The sequence below is a fragment of the Lepidochelys kempii genome, chromosome 19 (genome assembly GCF_965140265.1).
Source record: "Lepidochelys kempii isolate rLepKem1 chromosome 19, rLepKem1.hap2, whole genome shotgun sequence".
Lineage (NCBI taxonomy): Eukaryota > Metazoa > Chordata > Testudines > Cheloniidae > Lepidochelys > Lepidochelys kempii.
This window is the reverse complement of record NC_133274.1, coordinates 15,508,565-15,534,437: the sequence shown is the minus strand read 5'-3', so window position 1 is coordinate 15,534,437 and position 25,873 is coordinate 15,508,565. Positions and strand designations below refer to the sequence as shown.

The 25,873-nt window shown below is 49.2% G+C and overlaps 1 protein-coding gene across 1 annotated transcript in view; it reads left to right on the top strand.

Annotated features, from left to right (window-relative positions):
* Positions 1 to 25,656, top strand: part of NKAIN1 (sodium/potassium transporting ATPase interacting 1) — a 205,754-nt gene extending 180,098 nt beyond the window's left edge. The window contains exon 7 of the mRNA XM_073317792.1: positions 24,547 to 25,656. Coding sequence (XP_073173893.1) covers positions 24,547 to 24,556 — 10 coding nt within the window. The 3' untranslated portion in view covers positions 24,557 to 25,656. The remainder of the gene's footprint in view (positions 1 to 24,546) is intronic.
* The last annotated feature ends 217 nt before the right edge of the window (positions 25,657 to 25,873 follow it).

Sequence of the window (25,873 nt, the reverse complement as noted above, 5' to 3'; positions counted from 1 at the left end):
GCTGAAGGGCACTGCTCTGGGCGGCCCCCCGCACCCCCCCCCCCGCCATTCTAAACTCATGAAGGCTCCCAGCATGTCTGCGAAAAAGGTCAGTCACCGTAGCCCTCTGTTACGGGGAGGCAGCGTGACCTAGTGGGTTGAACACTGGCTTGGTATTCAGGAAACCTGGGTTTTATTCCTGTCACTGCCACTGGCTTACTGGGTGAGCTTGGGCAAGTCACAGCCCCGCTCTGTGCCTCAGTTTCCCCATCTGTAAAACAGGGATAGTGATTCTGACAACCTTTGTGAAGAGCTTTGAGATCTAGTGCAATGCACTGTTGAAGAGCGACGGATTATTATTTTACAGGTGGGGAAGCGATCAGAGAAGGCAAATGACTTGCCTGAGATCACATATGAAGTCAGTGGCACACGGCTGGCAATAGAAACTGGTGTCCTGAGGCTGAGTCTGTGCTTTAACCACAAGCCAATGCTTTTAAACACCAGCCGAGCACTTCGTTAGCAAACTTGATTGATCAGAGCAGCCTGCGAACAATGCCATGCCGAGAAAATCCATGGAGTTTACAAGGCATCCACTACATGATATGAATTTGCATTAAACCATCTCCCTGCTATGGCCTGAAACAATCTGTGACACAGTGAGGGCTCTGCAGGGGCCCTTCCATCAGCTCTGATTAGAAACACAGAGCCAATTTCTGCTCTCGGCGACACCGCTGGGAATGCAGAGCAGCTCCACTGCACTGCATAGAGTTCCGCTGGATTTCCACTGCTGTCTCTCCGGGCAGAAGCTGGGCCAGGCACTTTAAAAAATAAAAATCAACCCGAGAAGAACTGGCTGGAGTAGGTTTAACCCTTCAACTGCTGGTGTTTTCCAGACTCTGTTCCTATGCCCTTCTCGCCCCAGGCATGCACAGGACCGTCACATACACCAGTCTCCACCTTCTGTGTGTGATTGTGGACTGCTGTCTCCAAAGGGCACTGCAGATGAGGATCTGTGAGGCTCCTGAAATGTACCATGTCCATCAGCGCCAAGCCATTCCCAGGAGTGTAGGAAGGCCCATGCTGGATCAGACCTGTATCCCTCCCAACAGTAAGCAGCTATGGGGTGATTTTCCCCTGGGAGAGTTTCTTCCAGACCCTTAAGAGCCAGCGAATGAAGCAGGAGATTCTTTCCAAAACCTGCTCGTTACTAACGCTGGACATTTGCATTCTGTCCAGTGTACCCCGCAAAGAGCTGATATAATTGGCCACAGTCCTCCTTTCCCAAGTGCCCACCACGGGTCACAGACCCTGGTCAGCAGATGTTCAGCTGCATGTGTGTTCTCCTTGTGTGTTGTCCCAGCTCTGTGCAGACAGCTGGCACAGTAGATCTCTAGGGAACCGCCCAATGACCACAAGATCCATTAAGGTGCGAAGGCACCCGGCCAGGTTTACTGTCAGCAAAGCACGGTCCTAGCTCCCTGGATCAATGTCTACAGTTACACTAGCACGGATGCCCATGGCAATGGACGCAGCTCAGTCAGTGGCAGGACTTTCCACTGCCCCCTTGGCTGGACAAAGACACTCCCTCTGAGATACATCTTTATAAACCAATACAAACAAGTGACGTATCACCCTCAACATATCGGGGTGCCACCCTCTGATGTATTAGGGCACCACCCATTGCCTTGTATCTATAGGTTCGATCAAAACATCTCTATTCATCATGCTGTCATCCTGACCTTATCCTTAAGCTGGGTCAGCATGTTCCTGTTACCTTTGGGGAATGTGTTTATCGCGGTGTTCTGGTACCACCCTTTTGGAATGTGCTTGCATGAGTGTTTTGTGCCTAGCTCCTCTTAGGAATATGTGTTTTTACAGTATCAGCCCTACACGTACCAAATTCTGTGAGCAAGGCCTGCCTCTTGCTCACAACTTAACTTTGTTTTATATAAGCAAAGTTTTGACTACTTTAGCTCAGGCCTCTGATACAAGGGCTTATGTCTCAGGCTGTCTTTCTACTCCAGCCCCTACAGTAGATCCTGCCCTCAGTTCCCAGGAGGATTCCCATGGGTGTAGATGGACATTACACTCACAGAGTTATTGCAGACTGTGGGCCATAGCGCCACAGGCCATCCTGGGAGCTGAAGAACTATCATGCCCCTTATTTCACAGAGGGGGAAACTGAGACAAGAGAAGGGCTGTGACTTGCCCAATGAGTCAAGGATGGAGCCATGTCTGAAACCCAGGAGTCTTGACTTCCCATCCCCTACTGTAACCACTGAACTGTGCTTCCTCCCAGTTACAGGGCTTGCTGCTGCAGCAGCACTGGAGGGTACTAGTAAGAGATATATAGCTGTGTGTAAACGGATAGATGCTGTAAATGTGCGACATACATATACAGGAGAGAATAGACTAAAGAGCGCTGGTGCCTTCTCAGTTTAGTCTGAGTGGCTCCGGATTTGCATTAACGATGTGCGGGTAGGTGGTGAGGACTGTAATGGAGAGGAAACTTACACAATAATAAAATTGTCAGTTCCCATTTATAATCTGGTTAGCAGACAGTGCAGTGTAACCAGAATCTCCATAAATCTGAGCGTCCTGTGCAGGGAGCAGTTTAATTCTGCCTTTGGTCTCTGGGAAGGGCCTTTGCTGAGACGGATCGCATGGGGCAGAGCGCTGGAGGGTTCATCTTTCACTGCATGCCAGCCGATGTCCTTGTCCGTCCTCGCTGCGCCTGGAGTGACAAAGCATCAAAGCAAGAGAGCAGGCAGGGAGGGTTTCAAGTGGCACCTTCAAAGCATGAGCTCAAAGCACAGAGCTGCAGTTCTAGGAGGCAGTGATCAGTACACAAACACCTTTTGCCTCTGGGTGGGTCTCTGAACTACCACTGAGTGGAATCTGGCCTGGGTGCTCTTAGCTCCTGGGCTAGTGCAAGCTGCTAGTCCTGCCCTACCTGGATCAATAGCAGGAACTGGACTTGTGACCTATAGATCTAAAGGTTGAAACTCTCATTGCTGGAGCTAAAGGATAGCGGTGTTACCTGGAAGCAACAACAGACTCATAAACCACTTATATGGCCCAGCCACTAGAGGGCAACAAAGACCTGTATGTCTCACGTGGCGCTGTGCAAGGAAATCGTAGACTCACAGAAAGGTGGGGCTGGAAGGGACCTCGAGAGGTCACCAAATCCAGCCACCTGCGCTGAGGCAGGGCCAAGTAAACCTAGATCCTCCCTGACACAGGTTTGTCCAACTTGTTCTTAAAAACCTCCCATGACAGGGATTCCACAACCTCTCTTGGGCAGCTGTTCCAGAGCTTACCTATCCTTACAGCTAAAATGGTTTCCCTATGAGCTAACCTAAATCTCCCTGGATGCAGATTAAAGCCCATTACTTCTTGCTCTACCTTCAGTGGACTTGGAGAACAACTGATCCCCATCCTCTTTATAGCAGCCCTTAACCTATTTGAAGACTTATCAGGTCCCCCTTCAGTCTTCTTTTCTCCACACTAAACATGCCCGTTTTTTTTAACCCTCCCTCACAGGTCAGGCTTTCTAAACCTTTTATCAGTTTTGTTGCTCTCCTCTGGACTCTCTCCAGTTTGTCCACATCTTTCCTAATGCACAGCACCCCGGTAGCTGGGGAAAGGCCAGTCACAGAGGAGGCGGTGCGGCTGTCCAGAGGAGCTGAGGCAGGGGGTGTGGCTCTTGCCAGGGGGTAGGCTGTTCTCCTGGGTCTCTGCAGCACCCCAAACCCCTGCACAAGATGAGGAATAGTGTGGGGATTGCATAGGGCAGCACAAAACAATGACCGCTCCACAGGAGTGGCTCTGAGGGAGCTGCAGAGAAGCAGCCTCTCTCTGCGATGAGGAGGTTCTCTCCTTTTCCACCCAGAGGTGACTTTCCTTCCTGTTGTGACTTTCCCACTGGACCCCTCTCACGGGGACACAGGCTCCTTCCCCCTACTACAGAACTGAATGCTCACATGAGCAGGGATCTTAGCCCAAGGCCCCAGGGCCAGAAGGTTCTGATCAGCCTCAGGGGGCTTCTGGGTACAGGAGGAGATGGGCCCAAGCAGTGACCCAAGCTGAGATCACACCTGTCACATCCAGTCCAATATCCCTCTTCCTGCTGTGCAGATCAGGCCAGCAGTCCAGGTTCTCTGACATTCTGCCTCTACCTATGGTCAAACCCTGATGCTTCAAAGGGAGCTGACACCCCCTTGGCCCTATTCCCCGACCCCCATAAATGCACCTAGCCAGTTCTGCAATGCTGCACCTGGAGGGCTGGTGGGGAATCCTTCCTGACTCCCCAGGGGGTATGCTGATGCCCAGAAGCTTGAAGTTTGAGAACCCCAAATGCTGGAGTCAGCATGTACATTCTGGAGCAGGTTCTGTTCCTAGAGGGAATGCTGTCCCCACTCATCCACCTACGTGAGCTTGCCGAAGGTTTGATTTCACCTCCTTGCTGGATTGTTAAGCGTAGTGAAGAATACTCAAAACAGAGACAGCTGTACTGGGCAAGTGGATTGGTACACAGCTATAGGGTCTTGCAAAACATATGCCCTGGAGAGGGGCTTGTGGCCCTGCTAAGTGAAGTGCTCTATCCTGATCACCTCGAAACCCTGCGGCAGCTGCTATGCTCTGGCTCTCTGACGTGCTTCCAGTAGCATGGAGGGAAGGACGGGGGCTAGGTTTTGAAGCTCCTGTCTTTTTAATGAGAGCATCTCAGCTGCCTGGGCAGATGCAACACATGAAAGTTATGAGCCTCACTTAATTCACTTTCCGCCAAGCAGGTCTGGTAAATGGAGTCCCCATGGATTACTAAGGCAAAATGAATCTGGGGAGAGCCTACAGGCAAACAGAGGCTACCTTAATAGCCTGTGAAATTAAAGCTCCTTATGTAGTTACCAATTAGCTGTAATTGAATTAAAGGCAGGAGTGTGGGAGCACTTCCACATGGAGCCTTAGAGAAGTACAGAAGTGCATTTGCCCAGTTGCCTCTTTCTGTCTTTCTTTCTCCCCAACTCTGCACAGCCGCTGCATCCACAGGCCATTCCCTGTGGCAGCTCACGCCAGGGCACTCTCCTGACCTGATGGGAAATGAGCCACCGTGCCTACCCGGGGCAGCGAGCCTGCAGGCTGCCATGCAATCCCTGCTCTCCAGGGGCCTGTGCTGGGCACCCCTGCTGGTCCTGTCCCTCCTGGGAACGCAGCAGCCGCCCCCCTGCACATGTTCCTGAGCTCCAGCAGGCAGCGGGGCGTGAGCCAGGAGCGCAGGGTCTCCTGGGGATGCTGCACAAGCACTCGATGTGCTTCCCCACTGGGCATTCAGACCCTGCTACACACAGGAGCACCCCAGCTAATCTGCACCCCCATGCCAACGGGCACGGAACTCATGAGGGCCTGACTTTCAAAGAGCTTCACACCCTGAACTCATTGACACGTTTGGCCTGTAAGGATCCCTGCTCTACCAGTCGAGCCCTGCCCCGTAGGCAGAACAGGGGGGCGCTGTGCTGGTGGAGAGGAGGGACGGGGATCACTGAGCAGGGGGCGAGGTATTGCCTCCAACGCAGTGTGGGGGCCCCTGCGCTGAGGGGACATCTGCACAGCACCCGCCGGGCACAGGCTGAGCGGGCCTGGATGCAGCCTGCACGGGGACGCCAGCACTGAAGGCAGTGCAGCATTGGTAGCACAAGCCCAGCACAGAGCCTGCTACATATTCCCCTTGCTAGCCCGAAGCTGCCCTGACCTCACTGCTCTTGGGTACGTCTACACGGCAATAAGAGACCCACGGAGCAGCTGCGGCTGGCCTGGGTCAGCTGACTCGGGGTTCGGGCTGCAAGGCGATATGATTGCAATGCCTGGGGCGATATGATTGCAATGAATGTCAGCTTGAGCCTGACTGTCTACACTGCAATGTTTAGCCCCACAGCTCGAGCCCGAGTCAATTGACCTGGGCTCTGAGACTCGGGCCACAGATCTTTGACTGCAGTGTGGACGTACCCAGTGTGACCCACACCAAGCAAGCTCAAATGGGCTCGGCCATGCACAGCTTTTGCTGTATAAACGTACCCTGAGACACGGACACACACTGTGACTGAGAGACAGGCTGACTTATGCTGAGATTCAGACACACACACACAGTGACACAGATACACCACACAGAGACACACACACAGACTGACAAAGATAACACAGAGTGATTCAGATACCACACACACACACACACACGGTAACACAGATATACCACACACACACACACACAGTGATTCAGATACATCCCACAGAAACACACACACACAACCCTTTATACTGATGTTTCTGATTGATTAGTTCACCCGTCAATACCATATGAGAACAACTGGAGGAAAGAATCTGGTGTACGTCTGTGTGTGCAGGACTGAGGGTGTATGAGTGTGAGCCTGACTGTGTATCTGTAAGTCTGGTGTGTGCCTCAGTGTCCTGTGTGAGGGGCATAGAGCTGATTTATATTAATGTGCATCTGGGGCTATGGGGCAGGGGGTTGTGTTTGACTCTCTCTCTCTCTGTATGATTACATGTAATGGGTGTGTTGTTTGTATTAGGCCTATGCTTCTGGGGGGAGGGTGCCTGTGTGTGTGTGTATTGTGTGCCAATGTCACTCCCTGTGATATGCATCTGTATGTGTGTTGTATGTATGTATGTAACTAAGAGGAAGTTGCAGGTGTATCCCTGGATGTGTGGGTGCATCTGTTTCTCCATGACTCCCTCCGATGGGCATTTGGGTGTATTGTGGATATGTGTGTCTCAGGGTGTGTGTGTGTGTGTCTTTGCATGTGTCACGTAGCAGAAGATAGTCTCCAGCTCTCTCTCTCACACACACACACACACACATCCATTGCCCTGTTGCTGCAGGCAGTATCAGGATAGCGGCTGTGATTTATGGTGGAGTTGTGCTGTACGAAGTCACAAAACAACATTTTGTGGTCAGACCCGGAGGCCCTTACAGAGCGAGAGTGAGACAACGAGCTGACCCTTCGATCCATTCCTCAAAGCACCTGCAGTTCCTGTTTCCAGACAGGTGAAACAGTAATCGAAAAAGGAGCAAAGAAAGTCGTTCAGCATCTGGAGCATTTTAAATAAGGTGGAAAAAAAAGACAAACCCACTGGCTCTGGCAAGCTCAGCTTTGATGAACTTCTCTCTCCACTAGGAAGCTGCCTCCCCATGATTCCCCCACACTGCACATCACCAGTAGAATCGTTTCTACTTAGGCCTGGTCTATACTCCAGAGTTAGGGCGACGGAAGTCACCTTGTGTCAACCTCTTCATGCACGTGTCTATGTTCAGATTTGTCTCTGGCTGATGTAAATGTCCCATTCTAGCAGCACAGTGAAACCACCCCTCAATGGCACGTTTGACCTACTGCGGTTGGCACAGTGCAAGTCTAGACACTGCACAACCTGTGTCAATCCTAACAGTTTTCCAGCAGCTGTCCCACAATGCGCCATTCCCTGCAAAATGACCACTCTGGCCACAGTTTTAAATTCCTCTGCCCAGGGGTCACAGAGACAAGAAGAGGCTGAGCAGGCTCAGCTACGAACCAGCCATAGAAACATGGACCTCTTCGAGCAGATTGCTGGGGGATGCAGGAGAAGGCATACGACGGGGACCAGCAGCCATGCCATATGAAAGCGAAGGAGCTGCAGCAGGCCTACCCCAAAGCCAAGAAGGCCAACAATTGATCTGATGCTGAGCCACAGACCTGGTGCTTTTACAATGGACCGCGTGCCATACTTGGCAGAGACCCCACCAGCACCAGCAGACCACTGCACATACCTTGGAGGAGCCCGAGACAGAGGCCCCTGCAGTGAACAGTGAGGAGCAAGGGTGGGGAGATGTGGTGGGGAACGCCAGCCATGCCGCGAGCCAGGACCTGTTTGAATCTCTGCCACAGACCAGCCAGTCTGACCAGGCAAACGCAGATGAGCCTGCTGAAGAGGAAGGGGCCTCAGGTAAGTGTGTGCATGCATTTTTTCTTACAATCTTTAAATGTAAAGATGGCAGCCGCCCGGACCAGTGTTTTACCCATATGAGAAGGGCTGGAGCTATTAGCATCTGCTTTTCACTCCCCTCTTGGGATAGGCAGAGATGGGAGGCAGGCAGAGCAATTTATTTATGTCCATGGGCATGGCCCTTTGAGCCTCCTAAGAGATCTCGATGAAGCTTCCTTGGAAGCACTCTGCAATCCTCTCTCAAATGTTTCTAGGGATGGCTGCCTTGTTTCTTCCTCTGAGGTAGGGCACTTTCTTGCGCCACACTGCGATAAGTTTGGCTGGCATCATTGCAATAAACAGGCTAGTGGCATATGGGCCCAGGCAGCTTTGGGACACCAGCAGCAGCTGTGGTCTCTATGCCTTTGTGACCCTTGTTAGGGGGCTTATTCCTTCACCCACTTACTTCCCTGGTCCTTCTCACATGAACAGAGAGCAACAATACCCGAAGTCCAAAGATGCAAACAATTCGATGTTTATTGGGGTGAACTTCCAGCAAGCATGATTCCAGTTTCCTTCCTTAGTATCCTCCTTCCCAGCTTTGACACCTCAGAGCCTTACACCTGTGTCCCTGTTCCCATTCCTACCCTTAGCCAAACATGATTCCAACTTCCTTACTCCCATTCCCTGTTCCCATTTCCCCCTTTAGCAAAACATGATTCCAATTTTCTTACCCCCATTCCCTGTTCCCATCTCCCCCTTTAGCAAAACATGATTCCAGTTTTCTTACCCCCATTCCCTGTTCCCATCTCACACACCCACATGCCCACCCCCACCCACACCCCGTCACTTCCTCATTGACTACAGATTATATAGTAAAACTTGAGTTCTGCTTAGCTATACCTTAACCAATCATTTTAACCAATTATATCCCACCACCTCAATTAGTTTACACCCAGCAAAATTAATTATACAGCAGACAGGAACAATCACAGAACCAGACAGAGATTATACAGAAAAACAACAGCAAAGTGGGAACTATAATGACAAAACAATACAGAAGTGAGGATTTCACATCCCAGCTATTGATAAGTGAGTTCTTGCCAGACAGGATGCTATCAAACTAAGTTTCCTTTTACATTTTCTAGGCACTTCCCTTTCTCTGGAGGTGATAGGAATACAATCCTGTCCTGATAGTGCCTAACAGCCCAATAGCACCTTATTTCAATGTGACTAGGTTGGAATGTGAGGATGTGACCGGTCGCTTCCCAGCTTATGGCTGCCTCTGCTGCTTAGCCAAAGGCCTTAGCCTAAGAACAGGGCCTCAGACTGTCACAGTAAGAGAAGGCCCTTACACCGGCCGACAGTGATTTTGATTCTTTCTTTTATACCTCTATCACTAGCCAAGTGATAAGAATACACCTAAATTCTTAGAGTACAGGCCTTTGCAGACAGGCCTGAATATCTATATCCTAACAACCCTCAGGAGTAAGACATCAGCTAAAATCACCACTGTCTGTGGCAAATAGTGCCAGTATTCAGTGCCATTGCCCCATGCTCATGCCCATGGAATAGGGACTGAAATTTTGTAGCTTCATGCAATAGAAAATCCTTTCCCTCTTCCCCCATCATCCCTGGTGGGCTGTACTCACCATGGCTGGGGCTGGACTGCAGTGCTGTGCCAAGGTGCTCCAAAGCTGAAGTGTCAATAAGCATTTCTTGTTCAAAGTGTTTATGGGAATAAGGGAAGGGAGTTTTGAAACTTATCTTTCCCTTTCCCTTATGTGTGTAAATTCAGAGGTACATCTGTCGATTTTAATCAGCAGCTGCTTCTGGTGCCCCCTCCATACCCACAGAACTCTTGACTCTGATGAGGAGGAGAGAGAAGAGGATTCGGGAGGACATATTCTGTGAGATCCTGCAAGCCAGTGCTACATCACACTGTGAGGTTGGAGGGCCAATATGACCAACAGCCTGGTGAAAGGCAGAAAGGACAGGAAAAAGGCCCGGGACTCCCAGCAGGAAAAGGAGAAGGAGATGCACCAGGACATAATGGGTCTTTTCAGGCAGCAAACCCCAATGCTGCAGACCCTGGTTGACCTACAGATCCAAAAATCCTGGTCTCCCCACCCTTTGCAGTCCTGGGAGAACTCCATGGTCACACACTGCTCCCTACACTCCCCAACAATGGCATGGTTGGGCACATCCTTACTCCTACCACTTGATGCTGGGAGACAGCAAGGAAAACCACAGCTTCACAAACACTGACCTACAAGAACCACAGCTCGAGAATGTGTAGCCACAACGGCCTACATTTGTTACTCAGATGGACATGAATGCGGCCTTTCTAGTTTTAAATTTTCACCCCATTAATCTTTTTAAAAATGTGTATAACATTGCCTCTGGGTTTTTTGTGCACATTGATTTTCCACACTGTTTTTCCCCACTCAATAAAGTTCTATTTTTGGAGAATCAAATTATCTTCATTAGTTCATAACAAATATTGCCAAATACATAGTGATAGTCTAAGCAAATGGCACTTGTAAATCCACACCAAGCACCACAGAATTCATAGCTTTGGGAGAACACCCAGTCATATTTATAAATGTACAGCAAGCCCTACGCAATTCTTAGCAGTACCCAAAGCTCCCAGAGAAACTCCAGCAGAGAATGTGTCTGTGGCTGACCATTAAAGTACTGTTTCCTCACCTGGATAGCTCCACATTGAGCTCTTCTAATGGCCCTTGTGTCTGGCTGTTCAAAGTCAGAGACGTCTCCTCCACCTCAACCTTGGTGGTAGTTTTTCCCCATTTGCCTCACAGATATTATTCAGGACACAACAGGCATGGGATGTTTTTCTCATGGAGATCCAAACAAGTGAGTGAACACCGCCAGCGTCCCATCAATCTACCAAGAGCACATTCAACTGTCATTCTGCATCTGCTGCGCCAGTAGTTGAATATTTCCTTGGTGCTGTCAAGGTGGCCAGTGTATGGCTCCAGAATCACTATTGGCATGTCAGTATCACCAATGGTAATCCGCTGGTCAGGAAAGAATGTCCCTTCTTGCAGCTTTCTGAACAGTCCTGTGTTCTTAAAGATGTGAGTGTCATGCACCTTCCCTCACCAGCCACACTGATGTCGGTGAAGAATCCCCAGTGATCCACCAACACTTGCATAACTGGAGAAAAATAGCTCTTTCTGTTGATATACTCTGTGGCAAGGTGGGCTGGTGCCAAAATAGAGATATTCATGCCATCAATCACCCTACCACAATTTGGGTGCAAATCCATCCACTATGTCCTGCACACTGCAGAGAGTTACAGTCTTGCATAGTAGAAGCTGATTAATGGCCCTATACATTTGCATGTCAATGGTCTCCACAGTGGATTTTCCAACTTCAAAATGATTTCTTGCTGACCAGTAGCAATCCAGTACTGCAAGCTTCCAGAGTGCAATTGCCACTTGCTTCTGCACTGCCAATGCTGTTCTCATTCCGGTGTCCATGCACTGGAGACCTGGAGCGAGCTTGGAACACAGGTCCAGGAATGTGGCCTTTCGCATCTGAAAGTTCTGCAGCCACGGCTTGTCATCCCAAACTTGCATTATGATGTGATCCCACCATATGTGCTCATTTCTCAGGCCCAGAAGCAACACTCCACCATCTGCAACTGCTCCGTGAACACCACCAAAAATCTTGAATTGGTTTTTGCTGTGTCCCTCCACAAACTGTCCTTGAAAACATCCTCATGTCCCTGGATGTTGTGGTACTTTCTGCAGGTCTGCAAATACAGGAGAATCGTGCACCCTGTATTTCCAATGTTCATGAGAATAGTGCAGAGCTGTGTGGGCTCCATGCTTCTATCAGAAACGGTGGATACTAAAAATGCCTTGCAGATTTGTGGGATTTAAAAAAAAAAAAGGATATCAAAATTATGGGTTATGGGTGGCATTATGGGATGGAGAAAATTGAATGCTGGAAACTTGACCCCTCTCTCTTGATCCCTGGGTAAGTCATTACTATCCTACAATACATTTTGCAAAAAATTTTCCAGAAGGCATTGCACCAGAAAGTGGCATGTGGCACACTGGGATAAGTACTTGTGGTGCACCGCACTTTGCATCAACACAAGCACTCCTGATGAATACGTGCAGTTTGCACATGCCTGAGCAATATACAAACCTCAGCAGCTGAACACGGACCACAGTTGTTAGTGTAGACATGGCCTTAGACCAGGGATAGGCAACCTATGGCACGCATGCCAAGGCGGCATGCAAGCTGATTTTCAGTGGCGCTCACACTGCCCGGGTCCTGGCCACAGCTCTGGGGGGGTTCTGCTGCCGGCCTGGGGTCCCAGCCACTGGCCTGGGGCTCTGCAGCCACCCCCAGCTGTGGCCCCCTGGCCCCAGCCTGGGGCAGTGAGGGGTGCAGACAGGGGCAAGAGGGGGCACACCTCAGCACCCCCACCTTAAAAATTGTTCCAGCGCCACTGTGCTGGGTTGTTTTTAAGTCCTGATTTGCTGCTTCCATCACTCTCACGCCACGTGGACCCGCACGCTGCCTTGGACACTGAGATTAGAATGTACACTCAAGAACTGGAATCACAATTTTCTGACAGATTTCAAGATTTCCAGCGATTTGGCCCAAAGCTTTCTTTTCTAATTAAACCTGAAAAGTTCAACGAAAGCGACTTGGATTTGTCTGTATTTCGGTGGATGGGTGTTGAAGATTTCGAAATGCTGCTCATTCAGTTAAAAAGCTTAGAATTGTGGGTATCAAAGTTTGGAGAGCTGCGGAGAGCACTTGAAGCTACCGAGAGAGATCATGGGGCCTCTATTCTGACCTGCTGGACGTCCCTGCCAGTGAAATTTAACTGTTTGAAGAAAATTGAGTTTGCAATGCTTTCAGCATTTGTATCCACATACCTGTGTGAACAGGTATTTTCACACATGAAATGTGTCCTCTGTCCCGCTGGTTAACAACTGATCACTCAGAAGCCTGTGTGCAGCTTAAAGTGTCCAAATACCTGCCAGACACTGGAAAACTCAGCAAGGAAAAGCAAGGGCAAGGATCACACTAAACTGATAAGATCTGCATTTTAATTTAATTTTAAATGAAGCTTCTTAAACATTTTAAAAACCTTATTTACTTGACATACAACAATAGTTCACAGAAAAGGAGGACTTGTGGCACCTTAGAGACTAACCAATTTATTTGAGCATGAGCTTTTGTGAGCTACAGCTCACTTCATCGGATGCACCACGAAAGCTCAGGCTCAGATAAATTGGTTAGTCTCTAAGGTGCCACAAGGACTCCTTTTCTTTTTGCGAATACAGACTGACACGGCTGTTACTCCGAAACAATAGTTTAGTGATATATTATAGACTTGTAGAAAGAAACCTTCTAAAAACATTAAAATGTATTAGTGGCGTGCGAAACCTTAAATGACAGTGAGTAAAGGAAGACTCAGCACGCCACTTCTGAAAGGTTGCCGACCCCTGCCTTAGACTGCGGCTAGGTATTGAAGCTCTGTAGAGATGGTAAGTAACCAACCCTCCTGATAACCCTGTTAGGAGATGAGTATTGATATCTCCTCCTGGGGGGGGTGGGAAAGAGAGGCTTGGTGATCTGTTTAGCCTGTAAGCTCTTTGTGGCAGGGAATGTCTACTATTCTATTTGTACCATGCCTAGTGCCTAATGCATTGCGGCCCTATTGTAATAACCATGATTATTATTAAGGGTACAGTTTGGTCATGGAGGTCACAGATTCCATGACTTTACTGGAGCTCCGTGACTGCTTCGGCTTCAGCCCTGGCTGCAGGAGCAGCCCCCACCGCAGGAGCAGCGGCCGGGGCTGGAGCAGTCCCGGTGGCTGGGTCAGTCCCCAGGGCTGGATCATCCCCTGGGACTGGGTCAGTCCTCGGGCTGGAGCAGCCCCTGCAGCCGGAGAAGCGGCTCTGGAGCAGTGGCCGGAGCTGGGACTGTTAGTGCGTCCGCCCGGTATTTTTAGTAAAAGTCAGGGATAGGTCGGTGACTTTGAAAATGCCCATGACAAAATCTTAGCCTTAATTACTGTCATTCCTAATAATAAATGACTTGCCTCAAGTCAGTTGCAGGACCAGAAAGCGAGCCCAGGAGTTTTACATCCCAACTGCCCTGCCCTAACCACTAAACTGCAGTGAGCTATTACATGGCTGGGTGAAGCAGGATGGTCCAGTGGTTCAGGCTCTAGCTTAGGACTTGGGAGTTCAAGTCTCTGCTTTACCCCAGGCTCCCTGCGTGTCCTTGGGCAAGTTGCTTTGTCTCCCTGTGCCTCAATTCCCCATCTGTACACTGGGGTTAATAGCACTTCCCTGCCTCGCGGGGATTGTGAGGATAAATGCACTCAAGGTTAGGAGGTGCTCTGATGCTGTGGTATAAGTACCTAGACTAGGAGCCATGTGTGCGTGGAGAGCTCTGTACCTTCCAGACTGTTTTCCCACAGGGCACGCAGCTCTGTAGCTGCTATGACTTGGTTGTTGGTGGCCTTGGCCATCCCACTGCTGGCTGGCTGTGCCATTTTGAGTTCAGCTGCAGCATGCAGCTGCAGAATGGGGTTGCACACATCGCGCTCTCTGGGGGAGATGTCACTTTCGTTCTTTCTTGTTATTTTCCTTAATGCAATAAACCCTTCCAACAGACCATCTTCGCTTGTTCGCTGTGTGTGGAAAATGCACCCCTTCCTGAAGCTGTTTGCATTTACCCAATGGGCATTGCTCCCACATGACCCTCTACCCCCCTTGTGCTCAGCCCCTCCAGAGACATGTCTGGGCCAAACCCAGCATCACAGAAGCTGTTGTGTAAGTGGCACGCTGGGTGGTCAGGAAATAGGTATAAGTGGCAAACTCAGGTAACTTGTGTAATACCCTTGAAATGTGTGCATTGTGTCCCATCTGATGTCTGCGCTTCATAGAGGATAACAACCTACTATTTTTGCTATCACCTAACGGAGTTACTCCTTTCAGCAAAGTGGGACTTGAACTCTTATGGGCCCCAGATGTTGCTCCAGGTGGGTGACCCCTGTTGGGAGGAGTTGGGAGGTAACATATTTTCAAAGTGTGTGCCATGTCCCTCTGATGGCTAGTCCCCATATTGGGCTAACAGCCTACCTCAACCACCAGCTAATAGTTAGGGTTGCCAACTTTCTAATGGCACAAAACACCCTAGTTCCGCCCCTTCCCCGATGCTCTGCCCCCTGCCCCGCCCCTTCCCAGAGGCCCTGCTCCCCGCTCACTACATTCTCCCTCCCTCGGTGGCTCACTCTCCCCCACCCTCACTCACTTTCACTGGACTGGGGCAGGGGGTTGGGGTGCGAGAGGGAGTAAGAGCTCTGGCTGGGGGTGCGGGCTCTGGGGTGGGGCCAGGGATGAGGGTTTTGGGGTGTAGGAGGGGGCTCCAGGCTGGGGGGTGGGGCAGAGGGGTTCAGGGTGTGGGAAGGGGCCCTGGGCTGGGGCAGGGGGTTGGGGTGCAGAGGGGGTGAGGGCTCCATCTGGGGCTGAAGGCTCTGGGGTGGAGCCAGGAATGAGGGGTTTGGGGTGCAGGAGGGGGCTATGGGTTGGGGGTACTCAGGGCTGGGGCAGGGAGTTGGGGCTCAGGGTTGGGTTGCAGGCCTTACCTCAGGCAGCTCCCGGTCAGTGGCACAGCAGGGCTAAGGCAGGCTTCCTGCCTGTCTTGACTCCACATTGTGCCCCAGAAGGGGCCAGGAGGTTCAGCTCCTAGGTGGAGGCGTGGCAGGCAGTTCTGTGCACTGTTCTTACCCGCATGCACCATCCCCACAGCTCCCATTGGCCGTGGTTCCCGGCCAATGGGATTGCAGAGCCAGTGTTTGGGGCAGAGGCATTGCATGGAGCCCTGTGCCCCCCCCCACCTAGGAGCCAGACCTACTGGATGCTTCCAGGGCACAGCGTGGAGCCAGAACGGGTAGGGACTAGCCTGTCTTAGCTCCATAGCACTGCCAACCAGGACTTTAAAAAGCCCGGTCAACGGTGCTGATCAGAGCAGCCAGGGTCCCTTTTCGACCAGGGGTTCCAGTCAAAAACCAGACATCTGATCACCCTAGTAATAGTTACTTTGTTAGTTTAAGCCAGGGTTTGTGATCCAGTGGGTCACAGGTAATAGAAACACAGGGCATAGGACAACTGGTAAGTTTGGTCATAATGGCAATCCTGTTTGCAGAAGATGCAGTGAGGTGGAACATGTGGAAAGGAGATGCATGTCTGAGAATACTAATGCCGAGGCTTTAACCACAAAGTCTCTTGGATTGGGGGTCAGATCTTGGGGAGACAGAGGGCAGACCCAAATGACATTAAAACGCAGGCTACTGCTGTGGGAAGGTGCCCAACAGTGTTGGTTAAGATTAATTGGATAGAAATGTGGTCCTTGCTATATACCAGGTCTCAAGTCACCACCTTGCAGAGCTGACATTTTAGGAAACATTGGACTCAAGAGGGGTTGTCGACACCAAGAACAGGGTAAAATCGGTAGCAGGAAGTAGTTTGCGTATCACATGTGCTGGCTGAATGGAAGCTGAAGCTCAGATTGGAACGTCTAAATATCCAGATCAGGGCATTTTTGTTGGCAATGTCAACAGTGATTATTTACCCCCAGTAGTCGTAGGTATGAGCGTACTGCAACATAGTTATGAGGAGTTGTTGCAAGTATTAGGATCAGAGCAGCAGCTCCCCAGTCATAACTAAGAAGGTCCGGCAGAATATGATTCGACATGCAGTATAAGAAAGCAATGAAAACTTTGTCAGTCAATACGGCGAGATTGGGAAAGTGAGAATAACAGATCTGCATCCCATCAAGCTGCACCCAAATACTGAAACCTTTCTGATTTGTAAAACAAAAGTTGGTCTTATTGCTTTACTGGAACCTTGCTTGGGTAAAGAAGGGAGATCCCACAATAGTGGCAAAAAGTGTTGTCGTGGTGGAAAAAGGATTAGTACCAATTAGGATTCTGAATTATGTGGTCAGGCCTGTGACACTATATAGAAATCAAGTGGTCGGGCGTCTGGTACGCATAGGTGGGGAAGACAATGTAGTTCTCGATGAATAGTTTGGGAAAGGGGTCATTTGCAGATAGTGATCCAGGATGATGAGATAGATCCATATGTATGGATGAAGGAAGTAGACTTGGGAATGCCTTCAGCATCTGCAGAGCAGGTAGAAAGGTTAGTACAAATGATTAAGGAACATGGAATAGTTTTCTTGCAACATCTTTTGGATTTTGGGTGTGCCACCCAGATAGAGCACACAGTGCCCACCGGGGGACATCCTCCAATTAGGGCTGATTTCAACCAGTTGCTCTAGCTCTCTATCGGCTGGTGAAGGAAATGATAAGAGATGCTGGAAGTGTCATTGTCCATGGGCAGTGCCCATTGTGCTAGTTCAGACAAAAGATGGGAAACTGCGCTTTTGTGTAGCTTACTGAAAGTTGCATCAGGTCACCTATAAGGACACCTGTACCTAGAATGGAAGATTCCTTAGTGGCATTAAAGTCAGCAAGTTTCTTCTCTACTATCAGTTTAACAAGTGGGTAGCAGAGGCACCAGAAGATCAAGAATAAAACCACCTTTGTGACACCCATGGGATTTCATGAATTTACAAGATGGACCCTGTAATGCTCCAGGGACTTTTCAGAGATGGGTGGAGCATTGGAAAGGCTCTGAGAACTTTGATACGATTTTATTGTGTCTACATGACATCATTGTGTATTCAAAATCCTTTGAGGGACATTTGCAACACTTGGCTGTGGTATTTGATAGACTCACACAGTATGGATTAAAAGTAAAACCTTCGAAACGTCATGGGAGGAGAGGTAGATACGCTGGAGGATAGGGATAGGATACAGAGGGACCTAGACAAATTGGAGGATTGGGCCAAAAGAAATCTGATGAGGTTCAACAAGGACAAGTGCAGAGTCCTGCACTTAGGACGGAAGAATCCCATGCACCGCTACAGACTAGGGACCGAATGGCTCGGCAGCAATTCTGCAGAAAAGGACCTAGGGGTTACAGTGGACGAGAAGCTGGATATGAGTCAACAGTGTGCCCTTGTTGCCAAGAAGGCCAATGGCATTTTGGGATGTATAAGTAGGGGCATTGCCAGCAGATCGAGGGATGTGATCGTTCCCCTCTATTCGACACTGGTGAGGCCTCATCTGGAGTACTGTGTCCAGTTTTGGGCCCCACACTACAAGAAGGATGTGGAAAAATTGGAAAGCGTCCAGCGGAGGGCAACAAAAATGATTAGGGACTGGAACACATGAGTTATGAGGAGAGGCTGAGGGAACTGGGGATGTTTAGTCTACGGAAGAGAAGAATGAGGGGGGATTTGATAGCTGCTTTCAGCTACCTGAAAGGGGGTTCCAAAGAGGATAGATCTAGACTGTTCTCAGTGGTAGCAGATGACAGAACAAGGAGTAATGGTCTCAAGTTGCAGTGGGGGAGGTTTAGATTGGATATTAGGAAAAACTTTTTCACTCGGAGGGTGGTGAAACACTGGAATGCGTTTCCTAGGGAGGTGGTGGAATCTCCTTCCTTAAAAGTTTTTAAGGTCAGGCTTGACAAAGCCCTGGCTGGGATGATTTAATTGGGGATTGGTCCTGCTTTGAGCAGGGGGTTGGACTAGATGACCTCCTGAGGTCCCTTCCAACCCTGATATTCTATGATTCTATTCTATGATTCTGTGATTTCCTAAAAGAAAATGTGAACTATTTGGGACACATAGTGTCTGTGGCAGGGGTAGCTCCTGATACAGAGAAACTGAAAATGACAGAGGAGTGTCCAATACCTGGCACGGTACAAGACGTCTGGTAGCTCTTACGATTTGTTGATTAATATTGTTGATATATTAAGGACTTAGCTAAAGTTGCTCTGCCATTACCTGAATGGTTAAGAAACACTGGAGATAAGAACATTTCTAAAGCTTCCCAGGTTAAATGGAGTGCAGAGTGCCAAGAAGAATTGAAATCTCTCCATCCTTAGTCCCATCCTGGCCTATCCAGATTGTAAACTACCTTCTAGAGTGTATATAGATGCCAGCAACGAAGGATAGGGAGCCCCCCTTGCTCAGGAGCAAGATAGTAGGGAGCGAGCAATTACTGATGCAAGCTGGAGCTTAAAGGGATCTCAAAGAAATTATGAGAAATAAATTCAAATTGGAATTCTCTGAATTAGCCTGGGCAGTAATGGAAAAGTTTCAGCATTATTTTACAGCAACCTCAATTGAAGTGTTTACAGATAATAACCATCGACATATTTGCAAACTGGCAAACTAGGGGCATTGGAACAACCGTGGGCTTCTTGTCTGGTCAATTATAACTTCACCATCAAATACTGACTGCCAGTATTAATGTGAATGCCAATGTATTATCTAGGCTGCCACAAAAGGTGATTATAAATGAAGGCTCAGATGAAAAGGAGGATTTGGAAATGCCTCTGTTTCTGAATGTTCCTATCAAAGGTACGGGTTTATTGCTAATCCTGTGGTTGGGAATGAAGAGATAGACCTTGACATTCAGTAAGATCTATGGAAGGAAATTCAGTTATGGAGTCTGGTAACCCAGGAATTAAGAAGGCATCTAAGAAAAGATCAAGTGCTGATGGTTGATTGCTGGGAAAAGTTACCAGCTAAGGTAGTGAAACTGCAGAGACACCAAAAATATCTCCAAGAAATGGGAGGTTGGTAAGGAAGGCTCCTTTTCTTTTTGCGAATACAGACTAACACGGCTGCTACTCTGAAATAAATCTAAGGAGAAGATCATACAGATTGTCTTGCCCAGACAGAGTGTAAGGATGGTATTAGAAGCTTATCACAGTGTGTTTGGACATTTTGGAGATAAAGAGACAGAACCAAACTTGAGAAAGAGGTTCTATTGGATTGGGATGAAGGAGGACATTGTACAGTGGTGTCAGAAATGTGAAATATATAACCTGAAAAATAAAGCTGGAAGTTTTGATAGAACCTCCTTGCATGCTACTGATCACAATGGTCTATTGGCACTGGTGATGTTAGATCATTTAAAATTGAAATTACCTATGTGCTTGTCATGACTGATCATTACACTACATTTGTGGTGGCAATTCCTGTGAAGGATTTGTCAGTGGAGACTACGGCTCAGTTCTTCTGGACATATTCTGTAAGGCCGTATGGGTACCCAATGAACATGCTGACAGATTAGGGAGCTGCTTTTGAGTCCCAGTTGTTTAAAGAACTTTGTACACTTTATGGCAGTCATAAAAAGAGCTATTATGTGCCAATGCAAGGCTTCGAATCCTTTTTCACCCATCCAGCTCCAAATTCCCTGGTTGTGAAAGCAGCAAATGAGTGAGTGAGACAGGGAGGATATAAATCTGTGCCTAAAAAAAAAGAGTTCAAAAGGCTAGATCCGATGGGGAGAAAGGTCTACTCGACTTCCTCCTTGCCGATACGCATTGCAAACCAGCAGGGTCTGTTATCAAAATATGATTTTGTGAACAGGGACACTATGTCCAAATTTGTGGGCAAGTTACCAGAATCCTCCAGGGAGGGGATTCATTATGGAATGTTATTTAGCGGCCAAGACATCTGCACTGGATATGGTTTATTCTTCATCCAGGCTCATGGCCTTGGCTGTAATGATGTGAAAAATGTCATGGTTACAAAACTCTGGTGGAGTGCCTGAGACCCAGCAAAGCATAGAGGACTTGTCGTTTGATGATCACCTCTTACCCTCAGAGAAAACTGATGAGCCATTACACGCTTTCAAAGGCTCCCAGGTCACCCTGTGTTCATCGGGAATTTATATCCAGGCTGCAAAGAGATGGCATTCTGGGAACCAACAGCACGAGCAGCAGCAATGTTATCCTGAGCAATATTTCTGTCAGCCATCCTGCACCGCGAGGCAGGCACAAATCATGGAGGAAACCTTCTGTGCCTACGTTTAGGCAGTCTGTTGTCACTGTCATATCTATGCCCCAGCTATTTGCGGGCAGGCGGTCTCATTTCTCCAAGCAAATCCAGCCTATGTTACTGCAGATTCAGGACATTTTGGAGTAGGTGCTGCATTTGAAATCTTCAGGCCTCACTCTGAGATTCCTGAAGTTTCACTTGGAGGTGCTCTCGGCTTTCCATCCTCCCATGGAAGGAATTCTCAAACCCTATGATGGGAAGCATGTTTTAAAGGTATTATCTGTCTTTTTCCACTGGCTGTATGCAGTGTTGATGTAGCTGTGTTGGTCCCAGGATATTAGAGAGACAAGGTGAGTAAAAAAATATCTTTTGTTGGACTAACTTCTGTTGGTGAGAGAGACAAGCTTTTGAGTTTACACAGAGTGACCTGAAGAAGATCTGTGCGTAAATTTGAAAGCTTGTCTCTCTCACCAACAGAAGCTGGTCCAGTAAAAGACATGACCTCACTCTTTTTCCACTGATGAAAGAAACGGTGCCATTGCGGGACCTTAACACGGTCCTGGCGGCGCTGGTGGGTCTGCTGGTCCAGCTAATAGCAACTTGTTTATGGGTGCTCCTCTCTCAGAAGACGGCCTTCCTTGTGGCTACAACGTCCGCAGGATGAGTTAGTGAGTTGCAGGCCTTAATGGCAGATCCTCCACACATTCAATTCTTCAAGGACAAGGTGGCTTTAAGACCACACCCAAAATTTTAATCCAAAATCGTATCTTTGTTTCACCGTAATCAGGTTATTTACTTACCTCTGTTTTTCCCCGCACCACATTCCAGTGCAGAGGAGCAGTGTCTACATAGCTTAGACGTCAGGCGGTGCTTGGCATTTTATTTAGCAAGGACTAAGTAGTTTCATTCATCACCTCACCTTTCTAGCTCCTGTGCCAGTGGTTCTCAACCAGGGGTACATGTATCCCCGGGGGTACACAGACGCCTTCCGGGGGTACAGCAACTCATCTAGAGATTTGCCTAGCTTTACAACAGGCTACATAAAAAGCACCAGAGAAGTCAGTACAAACTGAAATTTCATACAGCCAATGACTTGTTTGTACTGCTCTATCTACTGTACACTGCAATGGAAGTACAATGTTTATATTGAAGTTGATTTATTTTATAATTACCGGGTAAAAATGGGGAAGTCCGCAGTTTTTCAGTAACAGCGTGCTGTGACACTTCTGTATTTTTATGTCTGATTTTGTTAGCAAGTAGCTTTTAGGCGAGGTGACATTTGGGGGCAGGCCAGACAAATCAGACCCCTGAAAGGGGTGCAGTCGTCTGTAAAAGTTGAGAGCCACTGTCCTACGCTGCAGATGAAGGGACAGCCAGTCTCCATGCAGAGCATTTCCAATGGGTAACTGCTCATTACCTCCGCTTATGAAGTAGCTCGACGTTCATTCAGTGAGCACTCAGGTGACATCGGCTGCATTTCTTAGCGATATCTGCAGGGCTGAAATATGGTCTTCTCTGCATATATTTGCTAGACATGATGCTGTCAACACGGCCTCGAGATCGGATGCAAACTTTGGAAGGCAGTTCTGAACTCACTCCATCGATAGACTCTGAGCCCACCCCTGCTGGAACTGCCTGAGTGGAACACACGTCTGCAACCACTCAAAGGAGAAAAGACAGTTATGTGTCTGTGTCATAATGGTTGTTCTCCGAGATGTGGGTGCAGACATGTGATTCCCGACCCACCCTGTGCCCCTCTGCATCGGAGTCTTCAGCCGGCGATTTCGGTGTGAAGGAACTGAGGGAGTCGGGGCACCACCACCCTTATGGAGCCCTGGGAGGGACTGCAGGGAGGGGAGTGAGAGCTGCCCCTGTGGGTACTGCTAGGCAAGTCTCCATCTTTGGTGCCCCAGGCATGGGACATGGCTGCACCCACATCTCAAAGAACAACCATTATGATACAGCTAAGTAACCGTCTTTTACCATCAGGTGGCGGAAACAGGCGTGGGAAGTGACTTGCCTAAGCTCCCAGAAAGGGTCAGTTTCCTGGTTCTGAGTCAGGAGCTTTTTGGATTTTGTTGACACAGCAAAGCATAGGTGCCGACTCCGTGGGTGCTCCGGGGCTGGAGCACCCACGGGGAAAAATTAATGGGTGCTCTGCAGCCACGTTACCCTCGCCCCCACCCCATGTCCTCCTCCTCCCCTGCGCATGCCACGCCCCCACTCCTCCACCTACCTCCCAGTGCTTCCAACGTGGCCGCCGCCAAACAGCTGTTTGGCAGCGTTAGCACACTCCAGGAGGTAGGAGGAGGAGTGGGAACATGGTGTGCTCGGGGGAGGAGACGGGGAAGAGGCGGGGCCGGGGTGGGGATTTGGGGAAGGAGCTGGAATAGGGGCAGGGAGGCGGCAGAGTTGTGGCAGGGACTTTGAGGAAGGGGTTGGAATGGGGACGGGGCAGGGTTGGGAAGAGGCGAGGCGGGGCGCGGCCTCATGGAAGGGGTGGAGTGGGAGTGGGGCCGGAGGCAGGGGGGGGGGTCGAGCACCCACGGAAAAGAGGGGAAGTCGGCTCCTATGCTGCAAAGGGTTTGGTGTATAGCAATCCCGACACAGGGCTAGGCTGGCAAACCCTCCCTTTGGGGATGCAGCTCATACAGTCACCAGAGTGCATTCGCCCCAGAGCTCATACCACACAAAAGAAACTCCCCCAGCACAAGGCCGGTTGTATGGGGGTTTGGCGGCATGGGCGCAGCTTTGGCCAGTGTGATTTTGTCATGCTCCTCACTGGCAGAGCTACGCCAGCCCAGCTGTTCAGTGCAGGGCAGGCCCCAGTCTGCTGCAGGGAGCTGCCTCTCCCTTGCAGAGCTTTGGCTCTCGGGCTGCATTGGCTGTTTAGCAGAGGGGTCGGCTCAGCAGCAGGCAGCCACCAGGAAGGGAGGGAGTTTGTAGCAGCCCTGGCCCCAACAGCGCTGGCCTCCCCCACACTGTGATCAGGGGATGGGGAGCCATGTGTGTCCCAGCAGCTGCAAGGATAGGCAGCACGGAGAGGCAGTGCCCAGTCACAGACTCCGGCTCTCCCCATTCCCCCGCCAGGCCTCCAAGGAGAAGGGCTGGAAATGGATTGGTGATGAAAACTGAGAGTCTCTCTTACATTGCGAGGGTGCCAGCACCCCAGGAACGGGGGACACCTTGCGGTGAGAGCAGTGAGCTGGGTTCAATGGCCACCTCTGTCAAGGACTCCTGTGTGATCCTGAATCTCTCCGCCTCAATTCCCCCTCTGTCAAGCGTGGATGATCATCGTCCCTCCCCTCCGGCCTTTGTCTGCTGGGTCTGTTCAGTCTGGGAGTGTTCTGGGGCAGGGACTGTCTCTTACGCTGTATCTGTGTAGCACCCAGCACCATGGGACCCCGACATCCATCAGGGCCTTCAAGTACAAATAACTGGTGGGGGGAAGTATCCCATGCCGAGTGAGGGAGAGGAGGGCAAAGCTGCATGCCCACTGAGCTCTTAAGCTGCTCTGATTAGGAACATTGTCTCCTGTCTGGCAAGCACAGAACCCATCTGGGGCCCTACCTAGATAACGAATCTCTTTGTCTCTAGTGCTAGGTGGCTCAGTGCCAGTCCCAGACGTCTTCCTAACTCTGTGCCTTTGGTTTGTTCCCTTAGATCTGGGTAACTCCCTTGCGCCCTGGAATCCGCCCCCTCCTGGATCTTCGTGGGAATGTGAGGTGGCGGGATGCGCCGAACGATTGCGAACTGTCCCAAAAGCAACAACAAAACACGCCAAAGGCGAGGATGGCATGGAGCCAACGCCCTGGGTTCATCTTGGTTTCATTTTATTTTCCTTCTGGGCAGTTTCACAGTTTTCAGAGACTTGCTGCAACACCAGAGGAAAAAACACACACACACACACTTACTTTTCTGCCCAGACTGAGGGCCCAAAAGAGGTGCAATGGCTCCACCTACTGGCTAATGTTCAAATCTCACCAGTAGGTGTAACTCCCAACAAGAGCAAGGACCATAGTGGAAAACAAGTATTTTCATGGAGGATGGGGAGAAGATTCATTCTAAGGAACAGCTTTATTCAGCAACACCCTGACTGGACTCCTGCCGTCCATCCATGAAGTGATGTCAGCTGTTCTATTCTGAACCCCTGGTGCCATGACTTGGCAATACGGATGGTGGATTGAGTAGCTAGCAATGCATCAGGTATCTGTGTTTAAGGCAGGGTGAAACTGACCAGAGGAGGGTAGGTAGGATCTCAATTGACTATTTTCTTTTTTAATTTTATCCACATCTTTATTTGAATTAGTGTGTCCCTTTTCAGCATAGATAAGTGCCAATCCGAAAGGACATTTCATGGGGTGGGGGAGGGGGGAATATTCTGCACTTAATGAATTCCGTGGTGGTGGGAGGAATACACTCTGTCAGCTGGCTGGCAGTGAGAGCTGGGTGCTTCTTGCCTCTGGCAAACAGCCACAGCACCCCACTGACCCCTGAGGCGCAGCAAGAAGCTGCAGTGTTGCCAGCTCTTGCGGTTTTATCACAAATCTCACAACAGCTGGTTAGTTCCTTAAAGCTCCAGCTTCTAGAATCAAGAGACTGCAGGAAAATCTCAGCTTTCATGCCTAAAAAGGGAAGTGTCTAGCTCTGCTGATTTCAGAGAAAAGCCTAAAAACTAGGGCTGTCAAGCAATTAAAAAAATTGATTGTGATTAATCACGTGATTAAAAAAATGAATTATGATTAATCGCATGATTCATCATGCTGTTAACAATAAGAGAATACCATTTATTTCAATATTTTGGATGTTTTCTACATTTTGAAATATATTGATTTCAATTACAACACAGAATACAAAGTGTACAGTGCTCACTATATTTATTTTTGATTACTAATATTTGCACTATAAAAACCAAAATACGTATTTTTAATTCATCTAATAAAAGTACTGTAGTGCAATTTCTTTATCATGAAAGTTGAACTTACAAATG